Here is a 25470-nt window from a genome sequence, read left to right as displayed (position 1 = left end):
TTGGTACAAATAATAGCTTTACATATAATTATATAACTATAATTTCTTCAAATTTGCACAAAACAGAGTCCGGTGGTAATTTTGAAAACCACCTATTATCTCGCACACTCGATGGGAGCCCATTCTCCCCACGCATACAATACACTCTAAAATTTACAGTGCAAACAAAGGACTGCTTTCCTCTCAACACAATGTATGATAGGAATTTATATTTTTTTTTTTCTTAATGAAAAAAAAAAAAGGGGAGGGGGGGTAGACAGGAGGCATCAAGCACAATTACTTTGATACCTGGTTTTGTGCCTGATAGCCCGGTGGCTTAGATTGGCTAGCTGCAGACATCACACGCAAGCGTCTAGCAATTTCTGTAAATGAAGGTCGAGCCACGGGATCAGGGGCCCAACATTGCTCCATTAACAATCTCCATTCAGGGTCGCAGAAGCCTGGCACAGGTGGCCTCAATGTGTTATTTACAATGCCTCCTGCATGCAAGGGAGATTAATTTTTGAAGAAAGAATCATATAACAATATTGAAATTATTGAGGATGGGACAGCATAGGCATTGATGTGATTAACACAAAGAGGCCTCCACCGACGGATTTTGATTAGAAAAAAGTGAACCAAAAGAACTGGTGTCTCAAACAAGGTCTTAAATTTTGATTTTGACTAAAAATTCGAAGCTCCAAAAGTACAGAATTTCGATTTGAAAAAATGATGGATATTTAGTAGGAAAGCATGGAATTCTCTTTATGAAACTATTACAATGGTTAATATACATAATAACGTAAGTTCAGTACTAATATATTACAAATTAAATACATCTATGTTGTGTATGAGGTGCAATGGCTGTAATACAATGTGTATTAAACATATTTGTAATATAATGTGTATTGAACACATCTGATTAATATAAATGAATTTCAAATATCAATTAAATATAATTTATTATACAAATAAAGATAATTTAGACATGAATGGTTAAATAAAATGTCATTGTAAGTTCAAATTTTCATGTAATTTCAAATGCACTTGTAATGATCTTTTGTTTCTATCAAAAAGAAAAAAGATAAATTAAGGGAGAAATTTCATTTTGCGTCAAAAATCTCACATTTGAATTCCAAGAAAATTTTATTCTATAGTTAAAATTTCGACATTTTTCACTAAAAATTTTGAGATTTTGATAAATTTCCGATGATTGGTTGAAATTTCAATGGCAATATGTAAGATGGAAATCAACTACAATTTTGATTTTGAGCTGAGTGTGATCGAAAATGGAAATTTCAATGGAAATTTTGACAATTTTGTGGAAATTTAAGACCATGGTCTCAAGTGATAAAAAATTCCAGAAAGAAAATGTAGCAGTTGACATGTAGTGAGCCACTAGTGAAGACAGAAAGATAACAAGTTTTCCCAGTGACACTGCCAGTGTTAAGTTTCTGTTCACAATAACAGCACCATCAGATGGTCCAAAGCATCTATCCTAGAAAGGTGCTAGTTTCTCACATGTTCTTCAATATGTTAAAACAAAAGAAGAAAAAAAAAAATTTTATAGAACATCCAAAAGTTACGCTGGGACAAGCAATTAATTGTAACCCAAAGCTACATATCTCATGTGCACTTGTTCTGCAGGCTAAGGACTGGACTCAGTAATTGGGCTGAATTTGCTGTGGTAATTATCCTATCCCATATTTGGTCTGGCATCTATAGGGACGGAAAAAGGATGACATGAAATTTTTTCTTTCTTTTGGAATTTCAGGCTTACAAGATGCTGTAGCCTGCGCTTGCCAGTGCAGAAGGCAGTCAGCTCTAGCCCATGTGCATGAGCTTAAGGAGCCCCCTCTAGCCTATATCCTATCCTATGCTTTCGTAAGAGCGTTTAGACAAGCCTAACCACTCTTAACCATGAAATGAAAAATCGTCATGGCACAACTAATTTTCAGTAAAACATATATATGCAAATATTGTGGGGAGAGAAATTATGAACACACCTATGATTGCTCCATAATGCATATTAGCATAAGGCTCCTCACCAGTGAGAATCTCCCATAAGACAATACCAAAGGAGAACACATCAACCTGCAAATCAACAAAAGCAGGAAAGCAATACTTGCACGAGTGAAGAGATGGAAACACGGATAAATAAATAGGAAAAAAATCCATATAGCCATAGTCTCATTTCAATAAGCTGTGGGTGAAAGATAAAGAAACTTCTGTGATATAATCCATCTTCAGTGAGAAATTTATCTGCACTAAAGCCTCACCAAGAGAAATGGAGGGATCAGGACAATGTGAGAAGTAGGATCATAGAAATAGATTAAAATGAATTCTAAAACCTAACATGACATTCATTTACGAACAAAAGAGAAACATGGCTAACCAAGGAAACTTTTACAGTGGGGGCAAATAAATATATTTTATATTTTTCAAAGTATTTAAAATGCACATGCACTCACATTTAACGCTAGTAACGGTTATTTCAAATAACATTCATTTACCTAAAAAAAACAAAAAACAAAACAAAACAAAACAAAAGAAGCACTTCTTAGCATGTTATTACACTTGATTAATTTTCTCTATCTTGTTTAGTTCTCTCAAAAACTAGATCTTTCATGTTCGTAGTTTTTAAGAGAATGAGCAAATATTATTTTCAGTGGGGGCAGTTCCTTAATATTCCAACAACTTTTTATCTTTAGAATCTCTGTGGGGACAATCTGCCCCCACTCAGCTCTGCAGATCTGCTACTGTCAAGCGCATTTTCCTAAATCATATGAGAAACAACCACTTTTTTCACACTAACATCATATTTTTTTCTCGTAAGTATAAAAATAAATAGCATACGCCCCAACCTACCTTTTCAGAAACCTTGCTACTGCTACCATTCAATAGCTCTGGAGCCATCCATGGGAGGGTTCCCCTTACACCACCAGTAACTAAAGTGTTTCTTTTGATTTTTGATAAACCAAAATCACCAACCTGCACAAAAACAGAATTCTTTTATTCCTCCCTGATCCAATATGATGTAACACATCATGTCACTAGATATTAAGATAGACATTACAGTACTCAACATTATAACCATACTAACGACAGGAATACAGGCACTGCTAAATCTAACACCATTACAGTCACCTTGCAAATGGGCCGCAAAGGATCCTTCAAGTTCACAAGCAAATTGTCACATTTTAAATCGAAATGCACAATATTCTTAGAATGCAAATATTCCATTCCAAAAGCTGCATCCATTGCAATTATGAGCCGCTTGCGACGATCAAGGTGCCTGGACATTCGCAAATCATGCAAGTGGAAGAAGAATAGAAAAGAGGGCTGTCAAACAGCTCAAAGAGAAATGCAACTAAAAATATTACCTATCTTTACAAAGCAAAACACGCCTAAGAGAACCATTCACCATGAATTCTGTCACTGTGGCTAGTGTTCCCCCTGGTCCATCCTGCACTACACCATAAAATGCTACCACATTGGGGTGGTGAAGTTTTGAGAGTATTTCAGCTTCGCGCCAGAACTCCACTGTCTGTAAAGTATGATTGCAGGTTATCCAATAAGGAATTAGGGAAATTTATCGAACTTCCTTGATAAGTGTAAAACAATGAAGAAAGAATTGTAAATTAACTTGTGCACACTGCTTCATTCCAGCTATCTACAGTTAACATAGTCCTTCCCATCTTTTACTCTGTATATGTTAATCATCTTGCCACCAAAACACAACTTTACACATGTTCACAGGAGTACTCTTCCTTAAATCACTCAAAATTAAAAGCAAGCTTACCAATCTCTCCTGCTCAGATGAACGGCCCGTGAAACAGCTATTCTTTATCCGCTTAATGGCAACATCAGTTCCCCTCCATTTCCCATGATAGACAGTGCCAAATGTGCCAGAACCAAGCTCCTTCAGCTCTTCAAGATCTTCATTCTTAATGATCTGCTACGGTATGGAAGACAAAATCGACCAATGAAACACTAAATTCACCAAAGGCAAACAATTTATAGCCAGTACCATGACAAACTATTCTATCAAATAATTCAAGCACTCATGCATGAGTTAGAAAAGCCTTGAGCTTCAATATATCTTAAATGATATTTTTCTGTCTACTTTTTCATTGGGTTCCTTTTTCTGTGTTGATATTTTTCCCTCCCTTGAGAAAAGGGTTTTTGAAATTTGAATTGACAAGAACCACTTCATATACCATCTAACAGAATAAATCTTCAGATTTTCAGCAGCACAAACACACACAAAAAAAAAAAAGGGTCCATGCTGGACACTCTACATAATAATTTTCAAGGCAATATTTAATTTCACTCTTAATATCACAGTGATCCAGCACCAAACCAAATGTCCCCAATCAACCAAAAGTTTTGATCACAGGCACCTGGTCAAATGGCACCCTTGACTTGAACTCATCAAACAAGCCTCAAAATGTTGATTAGAAATTGCATAGCCGATGTCAGAACTGTACTAAACAGTAATAATGTATTTTTCAGAATTTTTATCAAAAATATTTGTATTTTCAAGAAAGCAGGTGTACTCCAGCATGCAGGTAGACCTGGCAATCAGCGGCAGATTAGCCGTTAATTGAATGATGAAACCCATATTTGACTAAGTAGCGATTCCGATCAGATAATCTACGGCAGATAGCAGATAATCCATCATTCCTAAGAATAACATTTTTTCTATTCAATCATTAATTTATTTTGTGACAATAATTGAAATTGTGTCTAAATTTATAATTTGATAAATCGTAAAACATTTAATAGCCAATCACAAAATTAAAAACATTACTAATTATTTAATAATCTCATAATTGTGCATTCATACAAGCAAACCTCGTAAGAATTCAAATAGAAAATATAATTTTTTGAAACTATAATCATAAAAATAAAATAACTAATAATCTAATCTAAATAGCAAACATAACTATTATTCAAACATAGTTCTCAAAAATGAACAAAAACCCACAAGTCAAAATGCAATTTTCCATTTAAATTTAAATATGAAAAGCATAACTATTCTAAAACTAATTCTTGAACAAAATAACTAATGAATTTTTCTCGAAAACTATAAACATTGTGGAAGAAGTCCCTTTAATCAATGGTAGTGCTTTAATTTGCCAATTATAGTGTCCAAACCCAGCAAAGCAGATTGGTTCAAATAATGTGGCGAATAAGACAGATAATCCAATGAGCAAATTATAATCCATACCCAACTAGTTTAATGTGCAGATCAGATATGAGTTAATTCAAGCGGGTCAAATTTGGTTCAAACAAACGAAGTTATATGCATTTAAGAATATTCTCACAAACATCAAATGCCGTTCTGCTTAAACTACAAAAAAAACCAAACAAAACAAACAAACAAATAAAAAAAACTGATAAAGAAAAAAAATGGGGCGGGGTAAACCGCCCCTTAATTGCCTCTCCCAAACCCCAGTTTATTTTTCTTTTTATGAGGGTTGGTGATATTACAAGGACCTCCATGGAGGTTGAAGACCCTGAAGTTGGAAACATTCGTTTCCACTCCATCAGTGGACTGTGAATTATGACCTCTGAAATAGATTGACTAAGCAAAAAAGCGGACATTTATACCTTATGGCCATTTGATGTCATTTTTTCTCTCCTTTTGTCTTTCTCTTATCTTTTTACTCCCTCATTCCAAATTTCCTTACATGGAAAGACATCTAATTTTATACTTTCCATTTAAAATTCTTTTTATCTCTTCTTCATCCACCAAACAATTATGAGTTTTCTACACACAAATACCGACTGGCAGGTTTGGTTCAATAGGTCAAAATTAAGAGTATAAAATACTAGATTTTTTAATGGACACCCTACCACTGATTTATCGTGGGGATTTTCTAATGACAACAGTCCAAGGGAGCTAAATTTCTTCTTATGACTTAAAAGTATCCATTTCTTCTTTTGTAGCCGATTGGTGGACACGTTTTGGGACAAAACCCCCAAAGTTGACAAAGTTTGCTATTTGTGTTTTTAGTCTCACTTGTAGTGCTAGTGGATGTGAGAGGAATTGGAGCATATTTGAGCAGGTTCTTAGTTCTTACAAATGCCACGTTTTCTCATTTCACTCATATGCAATTATCTTCTAACATCTAGAAATTTAAATGGCTTAAACTTAATTGTAGATTCATAAGAAAAAAAAAAAGGGAATAGATTAGAGCACAAAGATTGAATGCTCTAGTTTATGTGAAGTAAAACACCCAATTGAGGGAGAAAGCTATAAGAACAAGACAAAATTATGATTCAATATTGGTGGAGGAAGTAGATTCATATGATGAGTGGATCACCGTGAAGGAAGAACCTGCCCTTCCAAAATATACTTCTTGGTTTGATGATGAAAATATCTTCAAAGTAGATGCTATTGGAGTTTTTCCGGTGGTAGCATTTGAAGGAGATAATGCTGAAGCAACACAAGCTTGTGATAGCTCATATCCCTTAATTCCTAGTAGAAGGAAGACTAGTGATTACTGTGAGAACTTTAGTACCGTGCATTTGAAGTCATTTTTGAATCAACTGAATTATCATTTTATAATTTTCCATTTCTCCTAAGTCCTAACATGTAGCTTCATTGAATATCTAGGCACTCAAGACAAAGGCAAGAGGCCAAAAATGGTGACAATTAAGGAAGACAATGATGTTGAAGTGGGAGATGAGGGATTTATTAGTAGAACTCCTACTATAGATGAGTTTGATGAAGATAAGGACTTTGATGAAGACCTAGATAGCTCCCTTTGAACTTTGTTAATTTAGATTTAGATTCTTAGAATCTTGGATGATGAGACATTGCGGTGCTTTAATTTGGCTTTTTCACTTCTTTTATGTTTATTTAAGAGTTTAAACTTTAAAGCACGAAAAGAGTGTCCATTTTGTGATGTTATGGCTCATGCTTATCTTTTGACATGCATTATTTGAGTTTGTGAGCAAAAATCGGCCTATATGATACTTACGAATTATGTTTTTATTTTTTTCTCCATTATTCTAAATTTTTTCTCATTTTTAAATTATATATAATTTTAATTTTTTATTGATTATTTTTTAAAAATATAGTCCCAAAAGGCTTATGCCGTGCCTCGCCTCGCCAATGGTAAAATGCCTCACCTGACGCCTTTGCATTATAAAACATTGGGTCCAACCATTATGATAGAGACCATACTTGACAGCAATGACATCCCTCCAGAGGTGATTTTTCTCTGTCATGAATCTCCAAAGACATTTCCCTAAAAGGTATTTATTAAAGATAATAAGGGATCTGAGGCCAAGGCCACCCTTTTGTAAAGGTTTTCTAACCACTCCCCATTTAACAAGATGATATCTGAAAACCTCACCCATGTTCCTGCAAAGGAATTTTCTTTGGATGCCCTCTAATCCCTTGGCCACTGCACTAGGGATAGGGAAAAGAGACATAAGTAAACCGACAGATTGTACAGAGAACTTTTAATGAGAGTGAATTTGCCACCTTATGACAAGAAGTTCCTTTTCAAGCAGCGAGTTTCTTTTCGAACCTGTCAACAATGGGGTCTCAAATACCCTTGTCCTTAAACTTTGCTCCCAAAGGGAGGCCAAGATAGTTTATGGGAAAGGCACCATGTTTACAACCAAGGATACCTGCAAGTAAAGGATCATGATCGGCATTCCCCAATGGAATGATTTCACTTTTGCAAATATTTACTTTTCAACCTGAAACCACTTCGAAGCCAAGGAGGATGCATCTAAGATTAAGTACTTGTCCGGATCATTCTCACAAAAAATGATAGTGTCATCTGCAAAAAGGAGGTGGGTGATTTCCATGGAATCCATCTTCCTTCCAATGCTAAGACCTTTTAGAAGAAAAATAAGAGGGCAAAAAGAAAAAGAGAAACCAAATTGCATTATTCAAATTGCCAAACTCCTTGCGCAGTTAAAACAATGTTAATTGTCACTTTGCAGGCAAAGTAATTCTAATTTTTCAAAACCTAAAAGCAAGCTCCTATAATGTTGCCTAACCTCAAGGGAAGTCGATGAAAATTTCACAAACCGAAATGCTACGCCAAGAAAAGAAGGGGAAAAAATAAAGGTTCCTCACATATGTAAGGCTGGTCTTTCGGCTGTTTGGGCCCCTAAACTCATTCACTCAAGCAATCCCCTATAGCTCAATTATCAATGTTGCCCAGTGTTTTAAAAGGTGTTATTGAGGCGCGCCTCAAGGCGATTTGGGCCTAAAATGCCCTAAGGCGTGAGTGGAAATGCACAACTCCAGAAAGGCGTATGCCTCAGGTTGAAATGCTCGCCTTTTACGCCTCAAATGTAAAGGCATACACTTCGCTTTTGGGCTTCTTGATTTAAAACATAAATTAAAAAAGTCTAAAACCCTTTCCTCCCTCTCTTCGACGAAGCTTCTTCTCTCAACGAAACTTATGCTCTCTTGACGAAGCCTCAAAGTATCCTCCAGCGAGTCTTCTCTTCGACTATAGCTTCTACTCTCTCGACGAAGCCTCTAGTCTTATCCTCTCTCGACGATTCCTCTTCGAAGCTTCAGATCTCTCAACGAAGCCTCCAGTCTTCTCCTCTCTCAACGATTCCTCCAACGATTTCTCCAGTGACGATTCCTCTCTCAACGAAGCTTCTTCCTCCTCCCTCGACGAAGCTTCTTCTCCTCTCTCGACTAGAGTAGAGGACAGCCAGAGGGACACGAGTGCTCAAAGGGAAATCAAAGCTGTTGAACAGAGCTGGGAGCTATTGTGTCCCAGATTCCAAAATTCATGTTTTAAAATGCACCTAAGCTTTTTAATTTTTAAATTTAAAAATTAATGGGAACCATTTGTAATGTTTTGGCCTATATGATATTTTAAAATTATATTTTTTTCTCCATTATTCTAATTTTTTTCTTATTTTTTTACTATATATAAATTAATTTTATTTATTAATTATATAAAAAATACAGTCCCAAAATGCTTATGCCTTAAGGCTTACGCCTCACCTCGCGGAGGGTAAAACACCTCGCCTTACGCCTTTGCCTTTTAAAACATTGATGTTGCCTATAGCCAACTGTACATTTGTTTAACTAAGGAGATGAGGTCCAACTTCTAAAAATCAATAAAAGTCATTAAATTATAATTAATAAGGATTGGACCTCCAAAAATCAGCTCAGCATGATGTGCTGAGAAGATAAAAATTATGGGAAAATCGAATGGGAAAATTTATCAACAATCATTAAGCTTTTAATAAAAAAGAAAAAAGAGGGGGCAAAAGCAGTGGGCCTGTTTAGTTGTGGGAAATAGTTTTCATTTTTCCATTAACAGTCATTCAAAAAAATGCAAAAATGCCACCTTGTTTTACAAATTTTCAATATTATATGGAGAAATTGGCAAACAATAAAAAGATGCTTTCCAGCTTTCTCCTACAACTTTTATAAGATTAGAAAGCAAGGTGGCATTTTCGTAATTATTTGGAAAACCGAAAATGGAAAATGGAAAATAGAAAATGGAAAATGGAAAAAGAAAACCATTTTCCACAACTAAGCAGACCCATTATACAGAAGCATAAGAAGCAGTTCTTTAATTATTATTAATATTATAATAGTAATAACAACAATAATTTTCAAGCAAACCAAAGCAGGTAGGATAGATTGTCTACATAACTTTAAGGTAAAACGGAAAGTTCTGGGAATAGTGTTAACAATGCTATAATGCTAGTGGTGGCAGTACCAAAGGTGACTGCAATACCAGCCATGGCTGCAGCACTTATGGTGGTGGTGTTGTGCAATCGTGATTCCAGCAGCAACAATGAAAACATGGTAACGATTGGCTACAGTGGAGATGATGAAATATGGCACAAACGGTGATTGACAGTAACAGATCCCTTAATGGCGTGACAACCACATTTAAGGTTATTGGGCAGCGTGAGCTTGAGACAGAGATGATGCATATAATTGTGTGTGCACACCTATATCAGTGCATCTGTGCTGGTTGTTGCAGTTGCATTGGTTATGTTGAAGATCAAGATGATGGTGATGTCATTATTAATGAAGTTGTAACTAGAAGGAATTCTTATTCATATGCATTAGTAGTGATAATGGACGAGAAGGTGTATGATCGAGACGCAAACTTTTTTATTTTCTTAGAAGTCAAGTAAACTATTTGCCTTTTCTGATCTTTTGATTTTGTAAACTAACTTAGAAAAGCTGCAACAGCCTTCCCATATTAATGTCATCACACTCTCATGCAGTTTGCGAATTCTCTCACTTGCCTCTCCTCATTTCTTAATTGCCAGAATCTGCAGATGAAAAGGATGTCATCACTAAAATTATAATTTTTAATTGTAAACTCAAAAGAATATTTACCTAGAATTTGGGAGCTTATTCTTTAATTGCAGAAACAAAAAAAATTAATAAAAATATCCTTTTAAATTGTTTTCTTGTTGGTATCACTACTTTCTATCACCATTCTTAGCAGGCAGTAACTGATAAAGTATGAAATTCAGCAACAGCAAACTTGAGGAGTCAGGAGAGGTTAATGTCATTTTTGAAACATCAAAGTCCAGAAAATTATTAAAAACTAGTTGAAATAAGAGTAATTTTCTGAAATAGCTTTATAAATTGTTACCAAACATAACTTCTACCAGCTTTTTAGCTTCTAAAAGCAACAAAAGAACTCCAAAGAAGCTAATCCAGAGAGCATTTTAACCATCACCAATTATAGAATTAATATTTGTTAGAAAATATAAAACTTGCATGAACTATTCCAAGTGTGCAAAACAAAGAGTTTATCCACAGCCATATTGCACATCTATAGAGCCAACAAACTATAGACACCATACCTGCAAGGTGCTAATGTCAAAATCTCCCAGGGAAAGATCCACAAGAGGTGCACCAGGATTTTGTATCATTAGGTTCCCTTCCTAGAAGTGATAAGCATAGTTAGAATCTGGCCATGGGTAACTAACTGGTCAAGAGTTCAAAATTAACCCCCAAAAAAAGACATTAAACAAAGTTACCTCATACTCCGATTCTGGTGCTCTTGCTTTCACTGTAACATTGAACTGCACACTTTCATTGCCATTGATTTGTGAATCTGAATGCAAATCCATGGTGTTAGGTTGAACATTAGTGGAGGTCTCTCGGTGAATGTTCTCATCAAAATTTATATGGGAATCCATATGACCATCAGTTTTTAAAGGTGTAAAACTGTATAGAGGAGCCTCTTCTTCAATATTAGCAAGCGGAGATGAGAAGCCAGCAGGATCCTGGTCTATAAGGGAAACATCTTTTCTAATATCCTGGGCCAACTTTTGGAAAAAAGACCAATGCTTCGGCTCATGATTCTCCATATTCAAACTCAATCCAGTCCCATCGCCAGTCAATGGACCAATTGCAGAGAGATCCCCAGAGATTCTTGCCTGGGAGAATATATCAGACAGAAAATCACGAGGAAAGCGATCATTTATATCAATAAGAATATCTCCCTGCCCAGGAGTGCCAACACCAACAGAGGACTCCCCTTGAGGAGCTGCCCTGACTGGATTCTCTGTCCAAGCCAAAGTCTGTGCATGCCCCTTACTGTTATTACCACTGTTCTTGTTGGCAGCTATCTCAACCCAATTAACCTCTTGTTGCCTAGAAGCAGAATCATCCTGGTCCTTACCGGAAGTACCTTTACTTACCATTGGATGATTTACTGCAGCAGCTGCTTTATCATTAATAGGAAGATCATTGTAACTCTCTTTGAACTGGCTAACGCCATGCCCATCCACAGGAGGAAGTACAGCGTGCTTCACGGCAGAATTCTGTAACTTCAACTCAGAACCTTCATCAGAAATATTTCCAGCTAATTCTTTATACTTGTCAAATGGTGCCAACCCATCTTCAACAGTAGGAGGATTTGTTTTCAGCAGCTTTGCTTGCTCAGTCTGCAAAGAGACATTTCCATCATGGAATCTGTCAACTGATTCTGTAATAGGTTGAGAAATATCAGGGCGTGCATGTGTTATAAAAAACTGAGGATCAAAGGAATCATCAGATTTTGACAAACGGTTTAGTTCTGCCTGCTCCCTGGGAATTCTCTCTGAACGAAAAACCCGCTGAGGTATCACTGCTGGTTCAAGGTGGCTAAAGTCAGCCAAGTCAGCCTCGCAGCCACCATATCCTGGAATAAGTGCTCCGCCAGATGTGTGAGAATGATCATCGTTGTTAAACTTATTCATTTTTCCTTCAGTTAAAGTTTCAGGAGGCATTGAAGTCTGCACTGGTTCCTGATGCCTTTTATTATTTTTAAAAGGAAACAAAGTTGCCCCCATGTCTGCTGTAGAATTGGCAAATGACACCTCTACTGGATGTGGAGTTACAGTGAACTCTTTTTCTGAAGATCGAATGGCTTCAGGTTCTTTCATTTCATGGACCGAGGCATCTCTTTTCATTTTAGACTCCTTTGCTGACAATTCCTTGTCCAGAGAACGAATTTCAGATTCATTCAATTTTTGTGCTGAGCTATTCCTCTTCAAGTTTGCCTCCACAGTTTCAATATCATGCAAACCACCATATCGCTGCTCTTCAGCCAAAGCTCCCTCGCGAGTCAGATTCCCATGGAGCAGCATCTGAACTACATTTTCACCTGCAGGTGCATAATTAGACAAACTTTGCAGCACTGGTTGTGTTGACTGGATTGTTGATGAAGGCACATTCACCATCACAGGTGCAATGCTAGCCCCAGCCAATTCTGCTGCAACTTGACTACTCTCCCTTCCAACATTAAGACTGAGTAACTCATCCAAATTGTTTTCTGATGTACTTGCCAAACCAATTGAATCCTTTCTAGATCCTATGTCCATTCCATTCACAGCAACCACATACTGAATCTCAGAATCACCCTCAATGCTACCCATACCAAACTGAGAGTCATCCATCTCACTATTGGAAAAAAGAAACATCCTAAGTTTCTGGGATCCACCATCTTCCAGTCCGCTGCATTCCTCCATCATGTTTTGTAGATCCTCATCACATGAAACAGAAACCAATGCATCAAGATCTTCACCAGGAAGCTGATATTTTATTGTATAAGTTTGACTATAAATTGTTGATGTTTTCTGCATAAGATCCTGCCAAGATATATTCCTGCTCAACCGAATAATACGTGTTTCACCTCCAACATATCTAAGCTTTCCATCACTAGGACGAGGCAGAACTTTACCACCAAAACTGCAGAGGAATTTCACCTTCGTTGAGGAACTTTCAGAAGCTCTTGAAGAGGTATAAGAATGAGGTCCTCGATTAGAATCATTTCTTGATGAAGTACGTGGTACTGATCTCACGGACTCATACAAGCCTTTGTCTTCATTTACAGGAGTGCCCTTTCTCTCAAACTCCTGGACACGGTTTCTGTCTACTGACGTAAGCATAGAGATATCTGAACTGCTTTCTGACTCTGTATGAGAAATTCCTAGGATACCCTTCAGATCCATGTAGCCAATTGCACCAGCAGAATCACCAGAAGCATTTGCGACAAAGTGCTGCCTAGGATTCACCCTTTCCCGCATAAATTCAAGAGCAAATTCCTCACCAGTCTGAATGGAATAATTCAGCACAGGTCTAGTTCCAACTGGCATATTAAAATCTGGCGGCCTCATGTTACTATTAATGGTATTTGATGGATCATGGAGAAACTTTTGATTTGCAGACCCAAGTCCCTCATTTCTAGTTTCAACAGTATTGTACCGAACTTGGTCATGGTTTTTCTGTTGTTCTGTCATACCTTTTCCCAGATTTCTCTCCATTTAGTGTAACATCACTTGGACAAGTTCCCAAGGCGAGACCATATATATCAAGGCCACGCCATAACCACACAAGATAATAGCAGCAAACAAGAAGTTACATGCCTTGCTAGCAGACAACCAGACATTTTAGTCCTGAACTAGTGCAACAAGGCCTTCACTAATTTGTTGAGTTGAGTCCCTCCCACTGCATGAGAACTCTCTCAGCCCAAGCAATCTTCAGGACCATCAACAATTGTATAAAACAAGAAAAAAAATCTTCAAAAAAAACTGCATAAAAATGAATAAATAAATAAATGAATAAAAAAATGATTTCTACAAGCTCTTTAAATAACTATTTACTAAATCTTATACATAATTACAAGGTCAGTGCATGGTCTATGAAAGCTGCCACTAAATCCACCAATTTTAATATTCCATACAAAGCATGCTGAGGGGCTTCCTTTGCCTGGTTACTAACTGCGTTCTAATTCACAAAACTTTTGAAAGTGCAAATAATTTAAAGGGGCATAGTTCTACAACTACACACCCACAGAGAACTGGTCAGTTGCCTTTTATTTTGTTTTGATTAATATAATGGGAGCATGGAGATGTCAGAGGAGGGAATGAGAATTAGATGGGTCACCATATTGATAGTTAAAAAGGAGGAAGAGAAAGAAGAAAGGAGAAAAACAAAGTGTTCGCAGTAGAATCAGACAGAAAAAATTGAGGTCACTGACAGCTGGCAAATTGTGCAGAAGGTCATAAAGTTCAATGTCGATGTCAATTTCAATTTCAATTTGAAAAATGATGGAAACTGGCCTCATTAAAAGCAAGGATTTTTTAATGCAACTTTAGAAAGTTTTAAAGTATAAACCAACATAATAATGCAAGATTTAGAACAAAAATGTTATTATGAATTAAATACGCCTAGGGCAAGCATTGGTGTATAAGGTGCAATAGTTGAAAATATGTACTAGAATAACAATATTCAATTAATACAAATGAAATCCACAAATAAGTTTAATATTATTCAATATACATATAGATATAATTTAGTCATAATTGATCAAATAAAATATTGTAGCTAATATTTAAGTTTAAATGAAAATTTGGAAGATATTCATATCCTTCTTGTGATGATCTTTAGTTCAATTTAAAAATAAAAAGAAAAAAAATAATGAGATATATTTTTCTTTGGATTTTGAATCTCAAATTTGAATGTCAAGGAAATTCCGTTATACAGTTAAAATTTCAACAAATTTTGCTGAAATTTCAAGATTTCAATGAATTTCCAGTGATTCATGGAGATTTGGGTGGAAACTATGTAAAATGGAAATTGAACATCATATCAATTTTGAGGGTGGTGGAAAAAGGAAATTTTGACACTTTCGTGGAAATTTAAAACCATGATTGTGCATACCTCTATAAAGTTCTTTTTCTTGAACAGAAAAACAACATTAATTAGGCCTCTATAGAAATCATAAGCTTAATCACACAATCCCCTGCAATTTCACCAAAGCAAACCTCCCTAATCAATTTTTTTATACAGAAAAAGTAGACATTTAAATGAAGAAAAAATAATGTGCTATAAAAGCATAAGAAATTCTCTTTACAATAGAAAGAAGAAAAAGTAAAACCAAGACATAACAGACAGCCAATAATGCTGTAAGTTCCAAAAATAAACATCCCTGTGAAACAACCAGAGCTGCAAAAGCCCACAACCAGAGCTACTAATCATAAGATTCTCATTTAGGCATGATAAGCTTACGTCTCACAATCGAGGGATGGCCACCACAGATCACTAGTGCAGTGATACTAAGATGATCACAAGGGCACATCTAAGGACATCTACATTGAGGATAGCTCTATAACCAACCTCTTGAACAACTACAGTCCCTTACATACATAATAGTTATCTTATGCACGAGCTTTTGTGTTTTGATGAGTGCATATATACTCACTCTCTAACCAAGAGGACTGAACATGCATAAGTTGGATGTGATACCCTAATACACGAACATAGGTGAATGTAAACATTTCTTCACTCTTATGGCTTGTTTGGTTCACAGAATAGCTATTCCGAAATAAGAAGGAATATAGTGCAAATTTTGGGAATGAAGGTAATAGCTATTCCTCATATGTTCCTTATTATTTAATTCAACATGCAATAAGAAAGGAATTGTCATTCGCAATGTGAAATTTAGGAAAATTTATTTTTCCTTGTCTATTTCTTGTTATGGATTCATAAAAAGTTTGAATTTGTTATTTTCTTTACGATAACAACATATTTTTTTGTCTAACTAATTGCATCTAACTTGCTATAATTAATATGTTCTTAGGAATAAACATTTCACGAACCAAATGTAGGGTTAGTGAGAAGAGAGAATATCCTAATCCCTAGATAATGTATAAAAGAGTAAAGAACGTCTTGACAACTCTTATTAAAGTCACGATCAAATATCAAGTAGGGATCTTAATTGGGACATTTCAAGAAACAATGACCTAAATACAAGGGTAAGTAATAGAATAGGTTCTTTTCCATTTAGACCAATGTTTTAAAAGCGAAGGCATAAGGCGAGGCATTTTACCCTCCTTGAGGCAAGGTGTAAGCCTCCAGGCGTTCAGGCGTAAGTATTTTGGGACTGTATTTTTTAAAAATAATTAATAAATAAAATGAATTTATATATAGTAAAAAAAATGATAAAATTTTAATGGAGAATATATATATATATATATATATAATTTTTAAATATCATATAAGCCAATTTTACATAATAAACACAAACAATACATGTTAAAAATAAGCTTGAGCCACATTACTAAAAGAAGAGAAAAACCAAATTAAAGTATCCTCCACTAATTTCTAAGAATATAAAACTAAATGACCAAAGTTCAAAGCAGATCAAATTGGAAGGGATCCACGACTGTCGGAGAGAGACAAGAAGCTTGGAAGAGGGAGAAGGAGCTAGAGGAAAGCTAGAAACCTCCATCGAGTTGTTGGAGAGGGAGAAGGAGTTGGAGGAAAGCTACGAAAGCTTCATTGAGTCATCAAAGAGGGAGAAGGAGCTGGAGAAAAGCTACGGAAGCCTCGTCGAGTCGTCAGGGAGGGAGAAGGAGATGGAGGAAAGCTACGAACGCTTCGTCGACTCGTCGAAGAGGGAGAAGGAGCTGGAGGAAAGCTACAAAAGCTTAGTCAACTTGTAAGAGAGGGAGAAGGAGCTAGAGGAATCGTGGGAAAGCTACGGAAGTTTCGTCGAAAGAGGGATGAAAGAAGCTTCGTCAAGGGGTTTTGATGCTCCAGAAATACGTACGCCTTCCCAACTGAAGCATAAAATGCACAGTTTTCTTCCTAAGGCGTGCGCCTTTTCCCCTGATGCATACGCATTTTAGGCTTTACGCATTTCCTATTACGCCTTAGGGCATTTTATGCTGAAAACGCATTGAGGCGCACACTGATTTAGACTAATCTAGATCACCAGAATATACAGCTAAATGTCACTCTGAATGTCCTAGATTAGTAGAAGTGTCTCATGAAGAAAAATTTGGAAGTTTTTTAATTCCACTAAGGTGAGAAGTTATAATTAAGATATTGACATCACGCATAGTACTAGACTAGAATGACCATAAGGAGACACACATATTATGGGTAAGGTACAACTAAGGTGGGAAAAAAAAAAGAAAAAAAAAAAGAGAGTTATGAGTTGCATTTAAGGTCCAACAAGTAACATGGGAAACCATAACATCGTAAAACACTAATGAGCTAGTGTTAAGGGGTAAATACTTTGCTAGCCATCACACACAGCCTAACAGTCAAAAGAGCTTGCACTTCCTAACCACCATGCCCATCCTCTTTTCTCTACTTCTCTCTCTCTCCTATCTCCCCCCCCCCCCCCTTCTCCACCAAGCTAGTTGTGTGTCGAGCATTCCTTGTAAGGGGTTTTTCTTCATATCAACCCCCATGTCAATACAGTCTTGGGAGGTAGGCATTAATGCAGCTAAGGAGAAGAGATCACATCAAAGTTTGAACAGCCAAAAGAGGTTGTCTTCTCCCTTCTCTCTTTCTTGGTTTTGTAATCAACCATGGACAGCATTTGCAAGTTTCCATGCTTGCATTAAAATTTTTATTTCCATAGCACATTTGCATGCATTAGATCTGTAAACCATCATATTGACTCCACTTTTTCTACTTCTCATCCAAAGCCCTCCATCTTGTCATCTGCATTTCCTCATTGCTCAACTTCCCTGCACTAAGAATCAATGAATACTCTGTTAGATCATCATGAGTCACAATAAATAGCATCATAATCTTTTTACGCCATATGCTTAAGATCATCAATCCTATCTAGATTGATAAGATCAACCATTATTTATCCCCCTAAACTTTGCTTTTCCTCATCATCACAACCCCTTCATCACAGAAAGAGTCCTCAAAATCCTCAATCTCACAATCATCATTTGACATGAACACAAGAAAAACCTTCTTTAGTGATCCAAAAATTCCTTTGACATCGAGAAAAAGAGTGGAAAATCAACCATGAAGAAAGAGAAAGGGAAAGTGAAGAAGGGAAGAGAGCGACAAGGAAACACACAATTCAGAGTCATTAATTTCAAGCCCGCCCAAACCATATTACATCATGATTAATTATAGGAAAATGAAAATTATGAAAATTATGACTAAACCCTAACATTTAAAAAACCCCTAAGTTTCAGTAATTAAAATAATCTCAAAGATAATCCCAAAAGATTAAACAACTAATTATCTAATCACTAAAGACAAGATAAAGGTCTCGGCATTTGAAAAGTAGACCAAGCAATGTGCCAATGAGGAGCATAGTTGTTGAGTCATATGATTCTCGATTTGACTCGCATGGGAGAATCACAAAAGGCAATGACGATTCATACGATTCACCTAGTGAATTGTACGATTCAACTGGTGAATCGAATTAAATCGAATCGTATGAATCGTAACATTCGGTTGCAACTCCTTTAAAACCCAACTTAAAAGATTTTTAAACTTTTTCCTTTTTTTCATGGCGGCCTTATAGTTTCTATTTACTTGAGTTTTGTCCACCAAGAGGGAAGAAAGAAGTCTATTGGCCCTCTCGTTCTGCACCTCTTATTTTTGCCATTAGATAAAATTAGAATACAACCAAAGTTAGAGAAGGAAACATGTATTGAGAAGAAAACCAAAGTCAACTAGGTGGGTGAGCTTTTGGTTGGCACGTTGCTCTCTCCATTCCTTTGGATTTAAAATCAGATTTTCATTGATTTTTATACTTTGGTAAGTTTTGTTTATGATTTTTATTTACTTTCTCTTCTTAGTTATTAGAGCAAGCACATGCATTAAAAATGAATTTTCTTATTAAACACCATAGAGTTCAAATTTTTATTGTTTTCCATTGATTCATTCCCTTAAAAATTATAAAGTTCAAGTTTAAGTTTTTATCTTCTTTTTTTTTTTTCTATCCTTATTGTTTTTTAAAGAAAGCACGCACATGAATTTTTTATTGTTAAACATATAAACTAACACCAGAAGCATGAATTTCAATTTTTAAAAAAACATTGTGTCCTTGTCTTACTTTTTAGTGTATCTTGATTCTTGAACTCTAGACTCAGTGCTTTAGTTTTGAGACACATAACAATTGTTATATTATCACAGAAACTAGCTTAACTTGATACTTGATTAGAGGTGGAATGGTTAGATCATGGTATATCTTGCTTATATAGCTATTTTTTTCTTTTATACCAATATATGTATGAGTTAAATAGATCATGGTAGAATTTAGACGTACAAAACTTGCTTCAAGGGCAAGTGTCATTCCAATTATCAACATGGATGATCCATATTTGTTGAAATTTCAATGTATTTTATTATTTTACTTGTTTTACATATATGCAAGTCATTAGGAATCAATTTTTCAAATTTCGAACCGAAACTTATGATTTGATTCGATTCTCAATTCTCGATTCATGAATTTGAGATTTCGATTCGTGATTCAAATCTTGATTTCACAACTATGATGAGGAGTTAGTTGTTGTTTCTAGTATTAAAAGGGGTAGGGGTGGACCTAAAATAATCTGCAATGAAGTAGTGAGGAATGATTTAATAACAATTAAGCTAGTGGAGGATATTGCTCTCGATCAAGTGAATTGGCGGAGTAGGATTCACGTACCCGACCCCACCTAATGGGACTCAAGGCTGCTTCTTATTGTTGCTGTTTCTATCTTTGTTGTAATCATTAAAGAGAGTCAATTGTGTTTTTTGCCCTAGGGTGAGTGATGGGGGTCACACTTAGCGAGATCTTCATGTCAACCAAAGGCATATAGACATAATATAGGTTTTAAGATTATCTAGGGTTTTATGATTTAAAGATTTCATAATTACGTACTGGCCTAACTATTAGGGATTTGATATTATGTTTCATTAATTAGGATTTGATATTAATTCCTAGATATTTATTACTTGTTTAGTACTCAGAAAAAGCCTATATAAAGGTTTGATGTGTAATCATGAGAGACAAATTAAAATACTCTTTTAATTTCCTATTATTTTCTCTTAATTCCCTGCATCCTTCTCTTGTGTCAATCAGTCCTGCATTGGTGAGGATTGCATATAGGTTCAAACCTTCCTGACCAAGTTCTAGCAGTGTGTCCTACATCACCTCTCCCACCAATAAAAAAACTCGACCCCATCAAGGTGGGAATAGAAGCAAGAATACCAACACCAAATTAATAGTCAACACGCTGCATGATAAAAACACTGGCAGTGGACATTAACTTTGCCATCAGTATATCACAAGAAAACATCTATCAATGGACAAAGAATTAGAATTTTCCAGAGCATTGTTGAAGAAATCCTTGTCATACGACCATGGGGACCCTAAAAGGATGTGACAAATCTTGCAAGGGAGAATTCACACTGCAGTCTCCTCCAGTGATCCAATCTTGAAAGTGAGCAAGCAATGATCATTCACCTTCATATTGATATTGTTGACCAAAGTGGGCTTATAAAGGTGAAGATAGGGCTCAACCTTCAAGCACATCTTAGTGCAGCAACCAGGATCAATAATTAAAGAATGCAACTACGTTTGGCATATTATAATCACGGTCAGTATCACTTTTAATGGAGGACAGCATATGGCGAAATACCAGAGGTAGGACAAGAAGAATTAAAATTCATCCTAGTAACACCATTCTCAACTTTAACAATTAGCTTAGACAGTTATAGTGTTATTTTCATCTTCATTGTCCCCAAGTGCCATGTCATTAGTTAAATGCTAAGTGGCACCATGTCCGAAGACCTGGCCTGGTGTAGTGGCATTTTAAGCAACAAATCCTAGTTAGAGATTTAGAACCCATATGAATAGGATACTAACCCTTCAAAGGAACTCACAAAACACCCATACATGGTTGGTCAACATGTTTGACATGCACAAGAGACATCTCAAACCAAAGCAACGCTTCAGGAAAATCACAGCTGCATATCCTCTTCCACCTGAGTTGTAATCTGAACAACATCACTAACTGTAATGAAAAATGAGGCAAAATGCTGCAAGTTTGGAGACAATAGCAGGTATCAAACCTCAACAATGTAAAGAAATCAAATCTTCTTTCCAATCCATATCTGCCTGGGTGACCAAGTAATAATATCTGCTAGTGAAGTCATATACAATCATGTGATTGTCCTGCCGTAGACTAAAAGGTCGTAGATGAACATGCTGCTGATAGTTTTTAAAAAATATATATTAAGAAAGAGAACATAGAAAGTCACAAACTGGGAAAGGACAAGAGATCCATGTATAGGGCTGAAATCGAGCCGAGCCGAGCCGAGCCGAGTCGAGCTGAATCGAATTTTAGCATGTTCAAACTTGCCTCAATTGATAAACAAGCCCTGAAAACCAAGCTCAAGCTAGGCTTGTTAACCAAATGAGCTGAGCTCAACCTTGCTCATGTTTGGATCATTTATTAATCAAGCTTAAAATGAGCCTATACAAGCCAAGACTAATTTTATTAAAATTGTGATTATATAATTAATGAACTTTAATATTAAATCTAAGATTGCTTAGTAAAATATAAATTAATATTTTAATTTGTGTTTTACTACCTTATGTCATTAAAAAGTTTTAAAAATAAAAAACAATGTGAGTGGTGATGATTAAAGAGAAAATACTTCTAATATATTTGTGTAAAATCATGTAAGTTTAAAATAAACTCTAAATCAAATATATAAATTATTGAGCCTCCTAAAAAGCAAATAGATAAGTCTATTTTTTATCCTATATACTAAAAAGTTAATGAATTCATTTCATTAGTTATCTCCTAAGCCTATTAACACAATTCTATTATTTGAGTTTTTTAAACAATTTAAGTTGCGAGCCAATTAAACAAGCTAGCTCGCGAGCTTAATGAACCGAGTATTGTCTAGCTCAAGCTCAGCTTATTTAGATTCAAGCTCAAAATCTAAGCTTAATCTTGTCTCATCTTAATGAATGAGCTCGAACAAGCTATTATCGAATCGAGCACCAAGTAGCTTGCGAACAGCTTGGTTCATTTGCAGCCCAAACCATGTAGCAAAAGAAAACAAAAGAAAACCATAAAGAAAATAAAAATAGAGCAAAAAACTAGTCCTAATTATGAAAACCCTTTTCAAGCCCTTCCCTTCATAATTGATAGAGCATTGTAATCTTGCTAATTCCCACTAACCTTAATTTGCTTATTATTTAGCTCCACTCAATCAAACTTCACTCCCTTCAAGATCAGCCATCCACAACCCCACACCATCGAAAGGTTTTCGAGCAACATCTTCCTCCTAATCTTCTCCGCAAGAGTAGGTAATTCCTCATCCCTACAATGATTATTCACATCCAAGTTCTCACCTAATGCCCCCTCAAAAAATTGACACATCCTCAAAAAATTGACACATCCGTAAGAAATATCAATGAGTCAAACACATAATCCATTTTTTCGCAAATCTCATCCTACAATAGACCACTATCACATCCAAAACCAATATCAAACTCACTATAATTTTGTAACCATTTTTTCTCCTCTTGAGAACGTTGTAGATAGTTTGGACGAACAAATTGATCAATTCAGTACTACATAATAAACTCCATCTTATCTCATGTCAAAATGGCTCCATAATGCCATGTTGTTACTTGAGCCACCACTTGGAGTAGCGCCCTTGAGTCTTGACTCAACAAAGTGCAGCTTTCAGCTGTCATTCAGGTCATACCAACTAAAATGATTTTCCAATGAATAAATCTAATCTTCAAACTCCTCGTGAATATCATCACCATAAAAATCAAAAAAATTTAATCTAATACCTCGAAAATTGGGCTAACTTCCTCTATGCACAACAACAAAAGGCACAGTAGTGGTACCGCTTTCCTGGGGAGCCAACTAGAGCTTCTAAGATAATAGCCTTTACACCATAGCCTCAAGAGCTCATCAACTAGGTCTTCCATTTGTTGGTCCCTTTTAATTAGACTTAACCTTTTTAATGCAGCTACTCTTTTTCCTCTTTTTTTTTTTTTTTTTTTTTGAATCTGCTTTTCCTTTTATCTTGGCCAGAAAGAAAATTAAAAGAAAAAGAACGAACTAAAAAGGAAAGATAAGAAATCAATGAAAACCCAATTGAACCAGCTCAGTTTAATTGAACCAGTTTGATCAGATCCAGAAGGGTCTGGTCTGGATTGTCCTGAAACCATGGCTCAGTCAGGATTTGGAGCCCAGGATCACTTTAGGCATCCTATTGCACCCAAAAAAAAAGGATCCCCAATGATGGAGTCTGGAACTAGCGGTAACATAACCATCAACCCAGGTTTCATGGTAATTTGCCTTAATTTAGGAATATGTGCAACAATAATAATTAGGGTTGAATATTTGTTTAATTCTATTGGTTTTAGTTATTTCATATTTTGTTTTTTATGCTTTCCTATTTAGGATATGTTTTTGCCTATAATGTTAGCCTCTTGGACCTGTATAAAGGATTGGAATTTGGAAAGTTCACAATTGATTGCAAAATACTGAGAGAGCATTAACAACCCCTCCACCCCCTTAAAAAAACTCTTTCACGGCTTCATTCCCCTTTCTCACTTTTGCCTCTTATTTTCTCTTCCTCTTCCAATTCTACAGCAAATTCGCATCAGAGCCTCTCCTCCATCCAAAACGCAACCCCCTCAATCCACTATTTAACTCCAGAACGTTGCAGATCCTCCATCCGAAGTCCAACAGTCCCTCTCTAAAACCCCATAACCATCTTCATCCTTAACCCTCCTCCCCATTCATAAAATAAAACTACAAAAAAAAAAAAACAGAGCTGCCACTAAGAAAAAAGATGAAAGAAGAAGAACCACGTACACGGAGAACCTTCGTTCGACAGAGAGGGCAAACAAGCTGCCCACCCGGAGCTAATTCTCGGCCTCTGGCGGAACGAGCTTCGTCGCCGCAAGCGTCCTCGCAAGCACCCCTCACATCAAGCCATCGCAAGCTCACCAGCTATCCGTCGTCAAGATCGTCCTCACCCATCTCTTTAGTTTCTCTATGATTTAAGCGAAACGGAACTTATTGAGTACCAGCTCGAATTGAGGTTTCTAGGGTTTCTGGTTCTGGAGAGGGAGGAGTTCGAGAAGAGACGGAGGACGAAGGAGAGATGATTTTTTGGGTTTAATAACCCCTTCACCCCAAACCCATAACTTAACCCGGACCCCACCCCAGTGCTTGGGTTGGTAATTGGCTTGGTAACCCAAACCAACACGAGCAGTTGAAGCATGTACCCATTATGCCCCTCTTGGATCTTCCCCTTCCTCTTATTTTTTATTTTTTTTTATTACATAGCAACTCCGGCCACCAACGAACCATTCGGATCCCTTGGTGCGATACCAAACCTATAAATTCACTGATCAGGGTAAAGTTCAAAATGCGGATACAGCTTTTGTGCATCAGTTAAATGTTCGGCCAACCCGACTCCCGGGACACATCTCTATCACCATCCACAGTCCCTACTAACTCATAGAGAACTCTCACTATTCATGGTCCCCGCTGGCTCACAGAATAAACTCTCACCATTCATGATCCCCGCTGGCTCACAGAATAAACTCTTACCATCCACAGGTACCGTTGGTTTCGTGAGTGTATTTACTTAGAATTGAACTCCCGATGCTCCTTCTTACTTGTTGATATCTTTCCAACGCGTCATGCCCCTTCCTCTTTTTTGTCTTTCACTTTGGAGGTTGTTTAGATGGTAAAATTAAGATTTTGTTTGGCATAATTTTCATGCCATAATTTTTTTAATATGAATTCGAGCAAGTCTATATTATAATTTTTTAAAAAAATCAACCACTCCTCACAAACCTTTGAATGCTTATTTGATTTTTTTTAGAATTTTAAATTTTTTAATTGGTTGATAAATTTTTTATGGGTTGATTCTATTATTCTAATCTACTGTTACTTAAAATTATCTTTAATCCTTTGATTCAAATACGGTCAATTAAATGACATGCTCTCTCTCTCTCTCTCTCTCTCTCTCTCTAGAGTCAATCACTCACTCCTCTCATTCTCTCACCCAAAATTCACTCTTAGATTTTACCAATTTTATGCCCAAGAACAAATTTGTAGGGCTTTGAAGTTGTTTGTGATTATAATTGGGTTAGATGTTCCTCTTAAAGAATTGAAGATGAAACTATTGAAAGAATATGTTCGAGTTTTTTTGTTATTAGCTAC

At 36.1% G+C, this 25470-nt stretch overlaps 1 protein-coding gene across 40 annotated transcripts; it reads right to left on the bottom strand.

Moving 5' to 3' along the window:
* LOC131159329 (uncharacterized) lies at positions 1-24446 on the bottom strand. Of its 40 annotated transcripts, none has more exons than XM_058114170.1 (12): positions 24109-24419; positions 21329-21464; positions 21123-21241; positions 15167-15248; positions 10996-14034; positions 10819-10899; positions 3782-3934; positions 3363-3526; positions 3127-3274; positions 2848-2970; positions 1986-2073; positions 1-440 (listed from the first exon to the last, which is right to left on the bottom strand). In XM_058114170.1, the coding sequence occupies exons 5-12, from the start codon at positions 13765-13767 to the stop codon at positions 277-279; spliced, it is 3693 nt and encodes a 1230-aa protein (XP_057970153.1). In that variant the 5' UTR covers positions 13768-14034; positions 15167-15248; positions 21123-21241; positions 21329-21464; positions 24109-24419; the 3' UTR covers positions 1-276. The 40 variants fall into 40 exon arrangements, with proteins under 40 accessions (XP_057970153.1, XP_057970129.1, XP_057970136.1 ...); XM_058114146.1 differs by having other exon boundaries at positions 1-479; positions 3782-3937; positions 10996-13981; XM_058114153.1 differs by having other exon boundaries at positions 1-479; positions 10996-13981.
* Between the last annotated feature and the right edge of the window lie 1024 nt (positions 24447-25470).

This window comes from Malania oleifera, chromosome 7 (genome assembly GCF_029873635.1).
Source record: "Malania oleifera isolate guangnan ecotype guangnan chromosome 7, ASM2987363v1, whole genome shotgun sequence".
Lineage (NCBI taxonomy): Eukaryota > Viridiplantae > Streptophyta > Magnoliopsida > Santalales > Ximeniaceae > Malania > Malania oleifera.
The sequence above is the reverse complement of the archived record's forward strand: the minus strand, read 5'-3'. Positions and strand labels throughout refer to the sequence as shown.

What these genes read in the sequence shown, in the direction of transcription:
- LOC131159329 (XM_058114141.1), bottom strand. Translation starts at nt 13,767, where the DNA reads ATGGAGAGAAATCTGGGAAAAGGTATGACAGAACAACAGAAAAACCAT. An exon ending in CTTTGCGGCCCATTTGCAAG is followed by an intron (nt 2,971 to 3,126) that starts GTGACTGTAATG and finishes GTTTTTGTGCAG; the next exon opens with GTTGGTGATTTTGGTTTATC. An exon ending in GCATTATGGAGCAATCATAG is followed by an intron (nt 480 to 1,985) that starts GTGTGTTCATAA and finishes CCTTGCATGCAG; the next exon opens with GAGGCATTGTAAATAACACA.